Source organism: Chamaea fasciata, unplaced genomic scaffold (assembly GCF_029207755.1).
Source record: "Chamaea fasciata isolate MVZ Bird 193981 ecotype frontalis unplaced genomic scaffold, bChaFas1.0.hap1 SCAF_2, whole genome shotgun sequence".
Classification (NCBI taxonomy): Eukaryota; Metazoa; Chordata; class Aves; order Passeriformes; family Sylviidae; genus Chamaea; species Chamaea fasciata.
Window position 1 is genome coordinate 56,646,442 of NW_027094087.1, and position 17,952 is coordinate 56,664,393.

The 17,952-nt window shown below is 41.6% G+C and overlaps 1 protein-coding gene across 1 annotated transcript; it reads left to right on the forward strand.

Moving 5' to 3' along the window:
- The first annotated feature begins 26 nt into the window (after nt 1–26).
- On the forward strand, nt 27–17,570 carry MTRF1 (mitochondrial translation release factor 1). Its single transcript, XM_066176235.1, is given in 13 exon segments — nt 27–68; nt 71–476; nt 3,943–4,075; nt 4,107–4,135; nt 6,733–7,191; nt 9,733–9,824; nt 10,662–10,743; nt 10,954–11,061; nt 11,153–11,325; nt 12,508–12,625; nt 13,852–13,988; nt 15,588–15,686; nt 17,350–17,570. Coding segments are annotated over 13 exon segments (1,998 nt in total). The 3' UTR covers nt 17,470–17,570.
- The last annotated feature ends 382 nt before the right edge of the window (nt 17,571–17,952 follow it).

Sequence of the window (17,952 nt, forward strand, 5' to 3'; positions counted from 1 at the left end):
CCTCGCCGCCCGCCTGACGCTGCAAAATGGCCGCCGGGGTCCCCTCGGCGCAGGCGCAGTGCAGCTCCCCCTCACAGACACCCCCTCCGCCCGCCCGGCCCCAGGGCAGGGAGGGAGGATTCCCTCCGTGATTCCCTGTGCGATTCCCGGAGTGGCGGCTGAAGCGCTCCGCTCGCAGCGCTCAAACGGCCGCTTCGGAGAGCCAGGCTGGCCGCCAGCCTGGGAGGGAGGCGGCGTTGGGAAGGAGCGCAGCCTCTCTCGGCGGCGGGGCTCGGTGAAGCTCTGCGGGCTTGCAGTGCCCTGGCTGGTATTTAAGGAAACAACAGCAAACTTGGCAGCCAGGCTTTGAGTGAGCGGGGACGGCTCCCGTCGCATTAAGGCATCTTCAGCAGTTGGTTATGTAAAACTTCCCGACACCATCGTGCGCCCGTGGAACAGCGGCGTTTATTCATCGCTTGGCTCCTTCACCGAAGGAGGTCTAAGGTCTTTTATTTTTTTTTTCTTGTTATTCCCAGAAATCGTTCTTAAAAACAAAACCACCAACTACTAGGAGCACTAAAGCTACACGGCCCAGAGCATTACTTAGAAGGAAAATTGGTTAAACTGTCAAGGTTACAACCAATTAAAAAGACCGTCTTACAGGGAAAATAAACTAGGCGACTGCAATTAAAATCTCAGTTTACATAATTAACCTTTAAAAATATTAATTATATTTTGGCATTAATTTCAAAGTATCTTAGTTCTGTAATAACATGGTTACCCACCCACAGTCGCAGATGATGAACATGATAGATATCCCCAAGTAAAGCAAGTGTGTGCAAAACAGTAATTCACAAGAGTGAATTAGAAAATTGGTGTACATAATATATTTTATTTGGTGCTCGGTAAGTAGATGGCTGTGAGACTGAAGATCCCAAGCAGCATGTCCTTGACAAGTCACAAGCCTTGCTGAAGCTGATTACATGGTAGCTGCTTTCCTTCCAGCTAACAGAGGGAACAAGAGAGTAGACAATTTTTGAAAGAGAGTAACCTGGATTTCAACCTCACTTGAGGACTACTAATTAGGGGGGAAATAAAAAGAAAAAAGTGGTATGTTTAGGAAGCTTCCTGAGATGAAAATAGCGAAGATGAGAACAAAGTATATGCTTTCCTATAGTTTTTATAGCGGAGCCATCAGCTTATGGACACTTTTTGTGAATGGTTGTTGGTTTCTGTATTGTTTTGTTAATCTGTCTAGCTGTATGGTTTGACATAAGGAATATTCTCTATTGTATTTATTTCTCACTTTTTTTTATCTGGAATACTTCTAATGATGCCAGTCAGCGGAGTCACTGATCACAGTATGTGTGTATTCCACACACAGTACCCAATTCACTTTTCTTTCTGCTGTATGCTGTAGTAGTGCTGCATTGGGTATCCAATTCTTACAGAACAGGGGTATTACTGACAGGGATGACAGCCTTGGCTTTGCTCTGCAGCATCATTTTCAGAGCCTGTTTGTACCATGGCATGTCTTCAGCACTTTTAACAACGAGCTGAAGCCTTGACTCTATGAACCCTAGTTTCTGTCTTAGCAAAAAGACATGTTATGCCTCTGGTTGGGTTGAATGGTAAACAGGTGCATCGTGGAGAATCGTCAGACAAATATTGTGCTAGGTGGACCTTTGATCTGAAGGAATAAAGCTGTTCTTGATAGCTAAAGGTCTCTGTTTCCTGATAGTCCAAACACTGGAAGGAATGCTGTCTGAAAGTAGGCAAATTGCAAATAAGAGGCAGGGGTTCAATTTGCATCTAGATGTGTCCATATTAAAAGTCTGTGTTAAAAGCAGCAAGAAAAGGAAAGCAGGGAAGCAGTAAAAGAAACGTTTGTAGGCTAGCTGGGAGAGAATAAACAAAGAAATGAGCTTTGTGGGAAGGCAGAGCTCCAACTGAAAGTGAGGTTTGGGACCGCAGTCAAGAAAACTTCTTGTCATTTAATCCCACTGTGCTGGGCAAAACAAAGCTCTCTCTACAGGCTTTGTTAATAAACAGGACTGTATTCAAGACACGTATGATGCTGTCACCATTTTTTCCTTTAAACAGAAAGATTTCAGAAGTCTGAACTGTTTGGGATGAAGTGGGTGAACTATATTGAAGTGTTACATACATTGTAACAAGTTTGCTATTTTTGCCGTGTGTGTCACTTTGCTCCTGTGGAAGTTGCAGGGCGATACCCGTGCACCACTAAACCCAGGTAGGGCCCCCTGGGTGAAGAAGGGCCCCTGCGTGGGTATGGACCTGCCTTCAAGACAAGCACGTTGTATGGCCTGGAGCCTGTTCTGTCTGATGAGCCATCCCTTTGCCTCCAGTTTCTAAATTGGCAGGTTTAGAGTGCCAGGTTTTCAAGCACAGGACCTCCATATCTATCCCGAAGCCTGGGAGCCCAGCTGTCTTCCTGCTGCCACTCTTCCCTTCTGCACCCAATGTCACTGTGGGCTGCTGAGGAAGGTGGTGGCACCCTGCCCCAAATAGCCCATGCCCCATCACCCCGGTCTTCACCAGCTACATCAGCAGCTGCTGCTTCAGCCATGCAGGTTTTAAGGCGTCAAAATAAGAGGGGTAGAAGCACAGATTTCACATCCTTCATACTCAGTTCTCATATTGCAGTCTAAAAGCACACGATAAACTTAGGGAAAGTGTGTATCCTACAAGTTTTGAATATGAGATACATGGACAGGTCCTGTTGTGGATGGTCCCTGGCAACCCTGCTGACTGCACAGAGTCCAGCCCTTGTGTTGGCTGTGTGGCCCCTGCGTGTTTGGCTGCCTGGTAGGGAGGGAGCAGGACTGTGTTAGTCTCTATTTTCACACTTAAGTTAAAACATTCACTCACAAGGCATAATAAAAACTGAACATGATCATGTTTAATCAGAGGATTTAATGCAAGAACCATTACTGGCTGGAGTCAAAGCTAATTTGATTTCCTTGGTCTACCCTCTTTTTTTAAAACCAGTTTTGGAACACGAGGTCTACTTGCAATTTCAGGTTGTTAGGTTCTTGGTTGTCCTCCCAGAGAGTACCTTCCCAATACTTTGAAGTATCAAGTTGCATATTTAGAGTACCAATGCAAGTATAATTTTATTATTTCATTTCACCAAGTCCCAGAAGTCATAGTGGAAGAAGAGTGAGGTACAACGGGGATGACGTCTGGCTGATAGCATCTCTCTAATGGCACATCATTGTGGGCTCAGGCCTGGGGAAGATTTCGGGGTGCTGTTTGCTGTGGCCCTTTTGAAGACTGGACCAGCTCTGGGGTGGGTCCTGTTCTCTGGAAGTGGTTTTCCATGTCTGCCTTGTCTCCTGTCCCCGCAGGTGGAGCAGAGCCAGAAGCTGTCCTCAGGTCTAAACCAGCGGTTAGTTGTCATTCAGGCACTGAGGTTTGATCCAAATGCTACCCATTGATTGGTCCCGTTTTCAGTCTTTTGCAATATTTACCACACCAAATCCCAGTGATGCCAAATACAAAAGTTTCACCATATATATATATATATATATATATATATATATAGAGAGAGAGAGAGAGAGAGAGAGAGAGAGAGAGAGAGAGAGAGAGAGAGAGAGTAGAAGGACAGTACTTGGGAAGAAGGGTATTTTGGTGATTATAGGCATATAAAAATTGCTTAAGTATTTTAAATTTTTTTCTTAAGGAGGTAGTGGTATAATGTTTAATAATAGCTTTTAAAATGCTCACATACATAGTATGTTTTAAAGCATGCTTTATGAGGAAGCTGCAACTAACTAGCACAGTCATAATCAGAATGGCAATATTTATTCATAGTTTGTTTGCCTGTAGTGGCATAGTAATAATTCATTTAAAATAAAATTGAATAGTGAGCTTCGACACAAAGCGGAGCTTAATGTTATTTTATTCAGATTTCTCTGAAATTAATCTTTTACTAGCCAGATTGGAAAGGCGGAGGCTGCCTTTGCCGCCGGCGTGGCTCAGGCGCTGCCGCGCGGCGCCGGTGACGGCGGGGAGACGGGAAGCGCGTTTTCCCGCAGGCATGCTGGGACTGGGAGTGCGCCCGCTGCACTTCCCGTCTGCCGTGGCCCCGCGGCCCGGGCCGGGATCCTTGCGGCGCTCGGGCCTGCGGACGGTGAGTGCCGGAGCCCCGCCGCGCCTACCGGGGAGCGCAGCCCCCGCGCTGCCGCCCGCGCCCTGCCGGGCTCCCACCTCTCGCAGGCCGCTCCTGCCTCCTCTCGCTGCCCCCTTCTGCCTCCTCCCGCTGCCCGCTCCTGCCTCCTCTCGCTGCCCCCTTCTGCCTCCTCCCACTGCCCGCTCCTGCCTCCTCTCGCTGCCCGCTCCTGCCTTCCCCTGCCCCGGGAGCCCCGCCGCTGGCCGGGCTGTCGGGGGCTTTGCTCGGGGCGGCCGTGGCGGAGGCAGAGGTGTGTGTGTGTGTGTGAGGTGCTCCCGGGGCGCGACCTCGGGCAGTTCCTGATCCGCTCGGTGTGCGTTGGAGTAGCTCCTCCTGCCGTGTCCATGCCGGTAGCATCTTTGGTTGTTAGAAATGCATTTTATAAACTCTGAAAGAGTTCGCAAGATTGAGAACTCTTTCCTGTCTTGAAATGTTAATTTTTAAAAAATAATTATTACAGTTGTTGCTTTCGCTTACTGATTTTTGATGTGCACGAGAGGTGGTTTTAATCACATTAAAAAATTATTAAAATCTGGTTTGGAGATCATTTAATAGGTCATCTAATGCTCATAGCTCTGTAAAGGTGTATGTCTGTTTATTTTTACACGAATGTGGTGTGGCAACCCCTCTTTTAGATGAAGGTACCTTTTTTATTTAACATAGCAAAATTATTTTGAAACTTCTGATTTCCTTAAAGGTCTGTCATTTCATTACTCTTTTCTTTTCTTTTCTTTTCTTTTCTTTTCTTTTCTTTTCTTTTCTTTTCTTTTCTTTTCTTTTCTTTTCTTTTCTTTTCTTTTCTTTTCTTTTCTTTTCTTCCCAAGAATTTTATTTCTGAGAGCTCAGGCAAAACAATACAACAAACGTGTTTTTATTTGAGTACATTGCTTCTTAACTACACCACTAAAAATTAGCTAGATGGTTGTAATTAATATGTTTAATGAATTAATTAAAATAAAATATAACATAAATATTTTAAAATTGAGTCGATGATGGTCAGCACTTAGCCAAGCAACAACAGGCCATGCTGATCTGGAGCGAGTTCAAGTCCATCAGCAGAATGAATCTTTTCTGGTCTTTTGGGACTGAGTCCACTCATGCCTAAATCCAGGATCATAGATGCTGAGCCTGATTTGTGCCTTTTGCTGTGTTCCTGGTGAAGGGAACAGGATCCCTCTGCGATGGTTGTAGTCACTATGGCAATCCAGGAGGGGTATAATTTGCTTTCTGTACATTAAAGCAGTCTTCAAATTGCTGCTGTGGATTCGATAGCACCTGCTGGCTGGGGAATCTGGGGAGGTACAGAAGTAGAATAAAGGTCCTTGCCTCCTTCTGTAGGTGGTAAAACAAGCATTCACACAAGATGCAGTGCTTCTGGTTTTACTGCATATTGCTCTTTCTTCGTTGTGGACAAATGGATGAAAGTAAATAGGTGAGAATAATGGGTGAGTTGAGTAGAGTGTCACAGTAATTTGTTAATAAAATTCATGAAGATGCACAAAAGGTCTTGTCACTGATGAGTAAAAAATAATTGTGTCAGGAAACAAACGTATTTTTCCAGCTCTTGTTGCAAAGAGGTTCATGCTCTTATTTCCTCAGAATCCACTTTTTTAAAAAAATCAGTGGGCAGATGGGACCATGGCACTGGCAGGGTTACTAGGAATGCTTCTTTGTATGTTAAACCTTTTCTGTGTGTGTAGTCCTAGAATAAGTGTGCTCAATTTAGTCTTCCTGGCAGAGCCTTGCACTCCAATATAAAATTTTAGAGCACAGTAGTAATTCATAACGTAGTTTGCAATGTTGATGATATAAAATGTAGAGGAAATGATCTTTCATAGAGCAACAGTAGTGCTAAGGGGAGCCTGGGTCCTATAAAACTGTAGGCCAGGTGTCTCAGAAAAATACAGGAGTTGTATTTCAGAGTACCTGCTTCTTACTTTTTGGATGGAAAATATTATGTTGCTTAAGTGTAAATATATCACAATAAGGAATATAGAAGGGACATAAAGCACATAAAGCAGGTCTCCTGTCTTCTTCATATAAGAGTGAGTGATTTTTTTAAGTGCATTGCAGTCCTATTGACTGATCTGTTGTATGGTCATCTACTAATGTCCTCCTTTTATAGTAGTGGATATAATTTGGCACATAATTCTGGATATTTCTTACATTCTCCATATAGAATTCTTTACCTCTAGTATTGATTTGTCTTCTCAGCAACATTTTTCTTTCATCAGTTAGGCATGAAAGGGTTGGATTTTTCCAATGAGACATATGGCAGAATGAAGCTATTGCCTGTAAAACCTCATCCACAGGAGCTTTTCTGTAGTAAAAGTACTCAGTCAGTACAGTGGTGGTGATAAGAGGTTCTGGTTTAAACTGGGACTAAAACAGGAATAGTTTTGTCCATGACAGTTGCATTTGTGTTGGTGTAATCAAACCAGGATATGGGCTTGATACTGTCCTTGTGTTTGTTTGTTGTGGGTTTTTTTTTTTAAATAGAATGCTTTCTTCTTCTAGATAATAGCACTGGTCAATGTACTGTGTACTTTTAATTTCAGGTGGTGGAAAAATAAGTAACAAAATGAAACCTTTCCAAAAGGTCTGTCTCTTCAAGAGCCTGCTTGCCAATTGCTGCTGTCACAGCCAACTTGACAGCTGTCTTCTCCCTCCTGTTGCAAAGAAGATAGGCTGCATTGTGAGACTGCACAACCATGGCTTTTGGAGGTCAAAGCCTTTATTGGACACAGCTCGATTCACTCTGTCTTTTAACAGTCAGCACAGGAAGAACCATCAGAATTCTCAAGCTTTGTGGAAGCATGAGGCTGTGCAGAAGTATCTGGAGACTCTAAGCAAGGAGTACCAGCAGGTTAGTCATCAATTAAGTGCAGACTCATTAAATGACTTTGAGCAAAGAACCCTGAGGAGAAGATGTGCTGATCTGTCCCCCATTGCAGCTGCATTTCAAGAAATCAAAGAGGCCGAAAGAGAAGCTCAGGAGTTAGAAGCCATGTGCACAGGTAAAGGAAGACACATCTACTTGCTTGCTTCAGAACAGCAGCTGTACTTGTGATAAATTTCATTGCCCAGCCTTTGAGGAAAGCTTGTGAGTAAGTTCAGCCAGCCCTGGAACACTCCCCGGTCCTCTCTGCTCCCGGGAGCTTGTGTGCTGCAAGGGCTTTCTGCATCCAGGCACATCCTTCTGTCTTTCATCTCACCTCACTTTAGTTTGAGGTCTTAATATGGTGATTTTGGGAGAGTGGGGATTGACTGGAAGCTCAGGGATATCCATCTAACAGAAACAGTTGGGGAGCGTGCATTTTGAGGCTATTTTTTGGTTGAACTGAGAGCAGTTTGAACTGAAGAAAAAAAACTAGTGAGCCTTAAACCTTTGATGGATGCAGACCTCAGCCGTGTTATTTAAAATGGGATTCCATCTGACCAGTTCAGTGGTATTTATTGAGCAAATGACATGAACTTTCATTAGGCTCTGACTTGTCAGCTTCTAATTTAAATGGCAAAAGCTAATATTTCTTTAAAAATATTTGGGGAGTCCTTTAAGGGCTAAAATAATGACAGTTGTTTAAAAAGCTGCTGTTTTTCAATAGTCTGCTACAGTAGAAGTTGGGGTAAAAAAGAATTAAAAATTCTCACTGGTTTTTGTACCATTTAGGAATAAGAAAGTACACAGGGAATTAATAAAAGAATTTACAAAATAAGTAATGGTGCAACATTTGGAAAAAAAACACAACAACAACAACAAAAAACCCCAGCATTGTTACAAGTGTGAGGAGGTGCACAGAGTAGGAAGGAAAAAATGGCGTCCATTCTGCTACAGTGGTAAGTATTAAGCCAAGAGAGGGAAACACTGACCTGTGGAGAGAATGGAATTTACATTAAAGCAGTGAAGGAGGGGGAAATCAAAGGACAGGAGAAATCACTACCCAGCAGCGTAAATGGAGAAGGACAAAAGTTCATGATACTTTTCAGAGATAGCCAAGGGGTGTGGACAAAACAGTATGAGCCATACTGAAATGAAGATGTAAATGTAACTTATTTAGACAGGTACAGAACATTTGTATACTTTAGTTTTAAAAATAAATAGATGTTTGTGCTTTTCAAAAAAAAATTGTTATTTGAAATATTTTAATCCTCAACCCTCTTTAGTTCTCTTCACTGGAGAAAAGAGGAGAAAGAGTGAAGGAGACAAGGTACAAAATTTTAATGCTGAAAAAGAAATGTTCTTGAAAGAATTAAAAAATATTAAGAAAACTCTGGAAAAGTTGTATTTCGACTTATAAAGGCTGTTTTTGGATCAAATGAATATAATGAAGAATTTTTCTAATTCCATAAATTATGATGTGGAGGTTTGGAGTGAGTTGTAGTTGAAAGAGGAAAAGAATGGTAAAATATTACAGCCAATAAATTAATTAAATAGAACTGAATTATTCTGTCTGTACCATTTATCCTGTGACCAAGTTAAAATATGGATGTCCCCTTCATTTGGCTCTTCACTGTTTTCCACTTAGCTCCCTAACTGACCCTTTTCTCTCTAGTATCTGAATTCCTGACAATTGATGTAGGATTTTATATTTGCAAAGCTCAGTGAAGCAGAAAAATATTTCCCAGTTTCCCTCTAGTGATGTGAGTCACAAGGTAGGTTAGGTGATTTCTGTTTTGCAGGGAGGTAGGAATGGGATACCAATCCTTTGAGCCTTAAGCTCGTTGGTCACCACCAGACCATCTCTCAGCGCTGTTGACAGTGGTTAATTTGATATTGTTTATCTAACTGATCAATAAAGGACCAGCTAGAAGTGATTGAGAGTCCAGTTTTATACTGCATCTGAGACAAACCTGTGGTTTCTGTGCTGGCCACAAGGCAGAGGGTTTTCACCTCCTCTTTGATGCTTTGTTCCCTCACTCTTGATCCCAGCTGCTCAAAGCTGGCTTCAACCATTCCCTCCTCATTTGTGTTGGTAATCGTCCAGTTGTAATTTAAATCTAGTTAACCAACTTGGCATGGTAAAAACCTCCAATTATTCAACCAGACTTGCTTTTTTAATTTCAGTGAGTTGAATTGTTTCACTTTCTGGTGAGTAGAAAAGTGGGAAGAAAGATGAAAAGGAGAGGGGGTTGGTTCCCTGTTTCAGCAGTGGCAGGTTTTCCACTTGACTCCGGCTGTCTTCCAAGTTTCTAGTTAGTGTGTAATCTATTGCTAACTGATCAGCATTTTTTGTTGCTGTAAGCTGGAGCCTCCATAGTTGAAGAGGCTTGGAGCTTCTTTACCTGGGAATGTGTCATGGTTTGTTAGTAAGCTCTAAAATGTGGGAAGGGGCAGTCTAAACACAGGTAAAATATCTGCTGCTCCTTCTAGCATCCCTGCAAAGTATGATCATTGAGTTAGCAATGTCCATCCTAGCTTAGGCTGCTCTTATTTGAGTATTTCATGCTGGCAAAACACTACAAGCTTTTTTGTGCTGCAGTGCACGTCTTTGGACAGCTGTGTTGTAATTTGCTCTGGGTGAGGTTGGCTAACATCTATTCCTGTTGTTGGAATTTAGAGCTAGACAGCAGAGATGAGAAACAACTTCTACAACTTGCCTTAGAAGAGAAGGAAAGCCTGGATAAAAAAATGAACATGTTGTGCAGAAAGGTGAGCCTGAGGTAAAATTTTACAGCTTTGTAAATAAAGATGTCAGAAAACCTTTTCTTTATGATCTTACCAATATATTGTGACACTTGAGTTTAATGAAACAGAAGTCCAGCTTCTGTATTCTCCCTGAAAAGAAGTGGCAACATTAGTTATTAGTAAGCTTCTTAGTGACAATTGTGTCTTAGAAGATGATTAATTGAGTCATTTCACTTGCTTGCTTGTCTGTCTGCAAATGCTGAAGGGGATTAAGAAAGTGGTGAGTCTGTGCAAGTAAGACATGACATGACATCCTAGTAGCTTTTGTGGCAGTGGAGCATGCACTCTTGAAGTATTTCTGATTGGAACTTGCAGTCCTTCATTTTCTCTTCAGCTGACAGCTGAAGAGTTGGGAAAATATAAGCAAAGAAGTTGAAGCAATTCAGTGGAGAGCACTGTGTTTGGGCTTATTTCTGTATTCAGACTGAAATAATATGAAATGTGACTTTCTGAAAAATAAGATGAATGTAAAGATTGGTTGGGTTAGCTAATAACTTCGCCTTCAGCTGGGGCTGAGGTGGGCCACCTGGCACCTCACTTGGCAGGACTGAATTTTCAGCTAGCTTTCATGTGGATGCACTAGCATGTTGCATTTCCACACTGACTGCACTGAGTTGGAATGGTCATTGGACAGTTTTTAGTCCTACTTAACTAGCTTGCCAAAGGAAATCAGTGGTTGTGTGTGTGCTCAGGCTGTGGCTGTTGTGAAGGCTGGCTGTAAATTTGAGAAGACCCAGGGTCATGAAGGCGATAATGGCATTCTTTTCTTTTCTTTTCTTTTCTTTTTTTTTTTTTTTTCAGCTTTTCCAGCTTCTAGTGCCAAAGGAAAAATATGATGGAAGTCCTGTCATATTAGAAGTGACAGCTGGCAGAACAACTGGAGGTCAGCAAAGCCCCTACAGTGAAGATTACTTCCAACCTCCATCCAAATTCATTAAACTTCTTATGGGTTATTCTTAATGCTTTTTTTATACTTTATTGGCATAAAATAATACTTTCTAAAGATCCCCATTAACCTGCCTAATGACTGGGGTTAGAGTTGCAGCTAAATCTAAAAACTGCTGTTTATGTGGTAATGCCTTTTAATTTTTAGGGGACATCTGCCAACAGTTCACTAAAGAAATGTTTGAGATGTACCAGAACTATGCCGACTACAAACATTGGACCTTTGACATCGTGAACTATACGCCAGCTGAGATAGGTACAGCAGCTCTTCAGAGATTCCACCAAGACAATGGAATTGAAAGCAGTGTTTCTCTGCTGTATTTGTCACACACTGTTTGTCCCTCCAGGAGGCTTGCATCATGCTGCTGCTCATATTTCAGGAGAGAATGTCTACAGGCATCTGAAATATGAAGGAGGGACTCACCGAGTCCAGCGAATCCCTGAGACAGGCCTGTCGTCAAGAATGCAGCGTATTCACACTGGGACAATGTCAGTCATTGTCCTCCCTCAGCCAGAGGAGGTAAACTGTTCTGTGGCATGGTAAGCTGGTGCTGAACCCCAGCTCACCCATTTTGGCATTGCAGCAGGTGTTATTTAAAACCATGTTACTGTTTTGGAGATTTCACTGATAACCAAGTGCTTTGTGCAAGTCCCAGCAAATGAACTGCAAGTGCTCTGACTCTGGGAGGTGATAGCTCTTGGCTCTGTACCTTACATGTATAACTGGATCATCAGAAACAACTTTGCAGAGATTTGCTGTTGCCTGAAATGGCACATAAGTGAGTGATCATTTCATTAAGTGTTCCAGCCCCAACACTCACAAGGCTCACTGCTATGAGTAAGCCAGTTTTAAATTGCATCACATATTAAGACACAGAATATATCCAAGAAAATAATCAGTGTTGCATTGTAATGTGATGCTGTGCATCATTTTGATTTTTTTTTTTGTTTGTTTCATTTAAATTATTGGTGTCCTTCTCTGATAAATGAAGGATAGTCTCCTTTGAATGTGAATGAGTGTGTTGGCTAGTTTGTCTGAGATCTCACTGGTACTGACAGTTGACCACCAATTAGACCACCAATTTACATCCAAAATAAACAAAACCAGATCCTGTAGGCTTTTCCTGCACCTTCTCCTGCTTCTTTGTAATACTTTCCTTGCAACAGTGATCAGATCTGAATGTTCCTTTCCTATCCACTGAGTTCTAACTATGATCCAGGTCATCATGGACTCCTGTTTCCAGTGTGGCAATCCTTAATTGGATGGATCTGGATATATCTATTTTCTCCTCAGATGATTCAAAGTACTGTTGCAAGAATCATTCAGTCGTAACTCATGAAGAAGATCCTTGCACTGCTGTTTAGAAGTGTTTTTTAAATATTTGCTTATTTCTTTGTCTCTCTGCCAAAGCTAGTGGTTTTGCAAAACAGTGATTTTGTTTTGTTTCACACACACACATACCTTGTTTTGTGAAGGACCTGGAGTAAGAGTTTGAAAAACTAAGTGAAATCTTTAAGGCATCATTTGCTTTACAGAGATGTTTGACACTGAGTTTTTAAAATTATAATGATTATGACTGTTACTTAGAAACAGTTGTAAAGGAGCAATTTTTTGAGAAATGATTTCTTATTAATGCTGAATGTCACTGACATCCAAATATTTTTAGAATGAGATGGAAGTAGTAATTTTCTTTGATTCTAGGTTGACGTTAAAGTGGATCCCAAAGATTTGCGTATAGATACATTCAGAGCCAGAGGAGCAGGAGGGCAACATGTTAACAAAACTGATAGTGCAGTGAGGATTGTGCACCTTCCTACAGGTAAGTCTGGTTGTACTTTGTACTTTTAATCACACTGAATCTACATCTTGAAAAGGAAGCTTGTGATCCTGCAGGTTGTCTCTTGCAGGGCTGGGCCTTATACCAGAAAAAGAGAAGTAGCCCTTTCTGGTTCTGTCCCTCTTATAGCCAGGCAATGTGAGAGAGGGGCTGCGTACCAGAGGAACAGTGATTATGCCAGTTCTGTCTTCAGAGGGAGTGTTTCATCAATACACTGTCTTTGAGGGATGGAAAACAAATGGAGGGTGACAAATGGACGGATGGGGTAGAAGATGTAAATAACTTGCTCTGTGTGCTCTGAACCTTCAACAGTAATGGCTGCTGGCAAGCAAAGGCATGCTCAGCCTAGCTGGAATCTGTGTAGTTACAAGACTGATTAAAAAGAAGGCTTGAAGATTTTCATTCAATACTAGGTAATGCTACCATATGTTGTATAGAAAATGTCTGTTGATGGGAAGGTACTGTGTAGACTGGAGCACTCTGTCTTTTTTGAGATTTGTTTTATTGAAAGCAATCTTCTGATTGTGAATGTGCTTCTCTCTGTACAGATGCAGAATCACTTCAGGCATGGGAAATACCAGTAGTGACCTGAGAACAGCTGTTCCCTATATGCCTTTTTCTTTCAGAAATCAAATGAGAAGTTATAAATTTCTTTTAAAGACCTTTGCTTCATCTCATCTCATCTCATCTCATCTCATCTCATCTCATCTCATCTCATCTCATCTCATCTCATCTCATCTCTTTTTTCATAATTAAGTTTAAGACTCACCAGTGTTGGTCAGGCACTCCTTTCTCCTAGAGTAATGAATTTTCCAGTCTCCAAGAACGTTTCTGGACTAAGATTTCAAAAACTTGTGTTGCATTCTTTTAAACATGCTGTTGTAGACTGTTCAAATTGCATTTTTAACATATGACAGCTAATTGGGGTGAACCCAGTTTCTAGAGGCAATGTCAGAAACTTGTTTGCTTCATGAAATTTTAAAATATCCCTGACTTTTCTGTAGCACAGAACAAAGCCCCCCGGTGCAGCTGTGACAAGTTTAAAAACGCACTAATGGTTCTGGCCAGTGTGTTAAAATGTCTTTTTATCCTACAGCTGAAAGGCCCTACAAACCAGCACTCCAGTAGGTTTCATTTGCCTAATGTGTTAGAATTAATTCAGCTTGTTTGTTCTTTGTTATAATGGGCTCTTGGTTGCCTCTGTAAAGGACTGGCAGTTGAGTGCCAGCAGGAGCGGTCACAGCAGCTGAACAAGGAAATAGCTCTGCGGACACTGAGAGCTAAGCTCTACCAGCAGGTCATTGAAAAGCAGCTCAGCCAAGAGCAGAGTGCCAGGAAACTGCAGGTGAGGACAAGTGGTGCCTGACATCTCGAGAGGGTATTGTGTTGTATATTTGTTTCTGAACTCTTTGGGGACAGGGCAAGTGAGAGTGTATGTCTAACTAGGGGTGCTTACAGGGGAGGGGAGTCTTGTACTATAAAATGGTAAATCTGCCTTTACTTAGCCCAGTTCAATGCTATTGTAGACTTCTCAGGCAATGAAAAGAGACATCAACTGTGGCTGGAAAGAAGAGTCAGAAGACTGGCTGAATTTTTTCAAAAGGGAAAATTCAACATTGTGTACTAAATGCCCCCGTTAAGGCCAGGGTTACACAAATTAAGCAACAGTAAAAAGTTGCATTCAATTAAAAATAAGATCATGAGTTCTTAGAAGTTTCTAAAGGAGAGTGTTTTAAGGCCATACAGAGCTTTTGAGAGAAGCAAGTAAATAAACAATCCTGCCACTATGCAATTAAGTAGCAGTTTATTTGATACAGTTTAGGTAACCTTTTGAGGAAGAAACAGCCTCTGGAAGAGTTACCTCAAGTTAGGCTGCAAAGTGTGCTTTTCTCTGGAAATGTCCTGTTATTCTTTTCCCATTCTTTGAGTACTTTCCCATTTGTGGATCAAACTTCTATCAGTGATCTATTGGAATAAGAATGCTTCAGAATTAGAGAATTACCAGTACTCCAGATTTTCCAGATCAGCTATTTAATCACTTATTTCAAGTTACATTTAAGCGTATTGTCCCTGGGGATTATTAACCCCATCATTGTAAGCAGTGAGCCATTTATCTTTTGTTATTAATTCCAGTTTGAGAGCCTTCAAAGCTGCATAAAGGACTTATATTTAGTTTTAGTTTTAGTTTTAGATTTATATGACTAGTGTGGAAAATCAGGCAAAAGTAAATTACCTTTCCTGATGTTTCAGAATTTATTCAAGAAATTCTGCGTTCTAAAATACATATGTTGAGTGCAGATGAAATTTTCACCAAAGTCCACGGAAATAGACACCTATTTTTTTCTCTGAGCCTTTTTTAGCATTTAATTCTCCATTTTAGTGGAGACCACAGTGTTTAGTGAAGTGTTTAACCCCAACAGTGCTACATTTGGGTTTCTGCTTCAAGTTCGAACTGCTGTTTGCACTCTCACACTTCACCACTAGAGGGTAACTTGACTTCTTACTCTTAATCCGAGTCTCTTTTAGTGCTAATTTCCGATAGCCACACATCGACTCTGCTGCTTCCGTTATTAATGGAGCCCGTTTTCCTTATTTGGTGTGGAAGCTACAACCCCTCCCCCCCGGAAAACCCCACTTGTATATTTTTTGAAGTAAGGACTTTCGTACCTTACACGACCTTTGAGGGTTACGTGGTTCGTTCAGCTACAGAGCTGGAATAGAAATGGGCTGGAGCATATAGAAACTTGGTCTGTGATACAAAATCATAAACAATACAGTTCAGTAATGCCACAATATTTTAAAAAATCCCATGTGCCAAGCCAGCAACCACCACAATGATAGTTGGAACAGGCTGATCCTTTACAGTTTAAGTATTCTGTTCCAGAGAAGTATTTGGTTTTCTTAAAACACAACAGATTTTTTTTTTTTTCCTGCTTTGCTGCAGTTGGGAACAAGAGCCCAGTCAGAGAGAATTCGTACTTACAACTTCACCCAGGACAGAGTCACTGACCACAGGATCTCATATGATGCACGCAATATCAAGGTAAGGGTGGCTTATGAGAGTATTTAGAGACTTACGTTTACCATAAGAAGAAAAAATTAATTTAGTAAGCACAACTTAAGATATATATAGATAGATAGATAGATAGATAGATAGATAGATAGATAGATAGATATTAAGAAAGTAGCCAGTTGTGCTCTGACAAGAGCACTAGATTTAGAGAGCTTAAACTTTCTTTCCTGCCTTTGTGTGGTCATAGAGATTACTGGCACAGGCTGTAGCTCACTGGCCTACTTCTCTGTGTGTTTTTCTCCTACTATATGAGTGGAAAATAACCAAACATGTATCCTCAATGAGATCCATGACTCCTTTGTCCAAACTGAGCAAGTGACATTTGAGATTCTTGAAGCATAGTACATCCAAACCAAAAAACCTGACTGGAAGGATTTTTTTATTTTTGTTAGGCCAGTCTTTCCTCCTCCTAATCCTGGAGTAAAGAACCAGAAAAGCTTTTATGTTTGCGTCACAAGTCACAGTTGAAAGAAACTGAAACTGAATGTTCCCATTTTAAGATTATCTGAGATCTTGTTTCTGAGTAAATATCTATATATGGCTTGAATCTTACTGATTGTTCGAACTGGGTGAGAGAAAGTTTTGGGGTGACCGAATTGCACCCTTCCAGTACTCAAAGGGAGCCTACAGGAAAGAGAGAGTTTTTTACGAGAGCAGGTAAGTGACAGGAGAAGGGGGAATGGCTTCAAAGTAAAATAGGGTGTATTTAGATAAGATATTAGGAAAAATTTCTTTACTGTGAGGATGGAGAGACACTGGAACAGGTTGCCCAGTGAGGCTGTGGATGCCTCATCTCTAGAAGTGTTCAAGGCCAGGTTGGATGGAGTTCTGAGCAATCTGGTCTAGTGAAAGGTGTTCCTGCCCATGGCAGGGGAGTTGGAACGGGGTGATCTTTACTGTACCTTCCAACCCAGGCCATTCTATGATTCTGTTTATTGGGGGTTTTTACAATTGGAAAAAAAACCTCAATAATGGAATTTTTTGTATTAAATTTATGAAAAACAAAGTTTAGGATGATCCCTCAATTTTGGCTTAGGTATCCAGTTTGCTGTAAATGCTGTTGCATAAGGAGCAACACTTTTCCAACTGTACCCACAGGTGTCCTGGGTAACTCCAGAGAATGCAGGACATACTGAATATGGAATGGTTCATAGTTAATGGAGTGCAGAATACCATGGCAGAGGAAATAATTCCATGATGGCATAAAAGTGACTTTTGTTAGTCCATTACTTAGTGTTTGGATCTTTCTTGAGTGAAACTGGAACCGTAAACTGCCTAACAAAAGTTACTTGAGCTTTGCTTGCAAAACAGCCTCACTCTTGCCATGGACAACAGTATTTGAATGAGGTTCTTCAATCCTTGATGGTTCTTGCAGGGAATTTTCATCTAAGTGCATGGGTTACATGAAATCAGGGCAGTAGCTGCTTTTGTTACTGCCAGGATCCATGTGCCTTGCACAGGCGGGCACCTGATGTCCTGCTGCTGTCCACTGCTGCTTTCTTGTGGGAGGGACCTGCAAGAATGACCAAGTGGAGGGACTGCAGGCAAAGTGCATTTCAGGGGTTTGAGTAGTTGGTGTTTCAGAATAATGCTGAAGGACAGTCAGTAATGCTTTTCTCTGCTTTTTTTATAGGAAATTCTAAGTGGGAAAGAAGCACTGGATAAGCTAATCAACAGACTACTGGAGTTTGCAGAGGTAGAGGCTGTCACCCAATATCTAGAAAATTTGCAGGCTTTAGAAGGAGGAGGCTGAAGACCTCAAGCAGAATTAAAACAGAATTTTTGTGTTTGGTAGCTGAACTAAACAGACGTGTTTGTTGGATGATGTGTTGATTAAAACCTATTTCTCTGTTTTTCAGTGTGTGATACTCTTCTTTCTGTATCTTGGTGCAAGTGGATTGAATTTATTGCAGCAGCCCTGGCAGAAAAGCATCAGCTTGGAGTTCTGTGTGCACACTCCTCCTGTCTTGGCAGCTGGGCTTTGTTAAGCTGGCCCTTCTCTTGACAGTATCACAGCTGGAGAGGTGCAGAATTGTGGTGGTGGAGCAAAATAAATACCACATACTGCCCTTTTTTTTGGTGGTGGGAGGTGTTCCTCTCCAGGTGAAAGAAACTCAGCTCCCCTAGCATAGTCTAGAACCTGGCCTCATGAATACTATTTTTTTTTCCATGTATTGTGTGAGCTGCCTAAATTAAATCCCTTGGAAATAACTTTGTATAATGATGCTCTATCTTT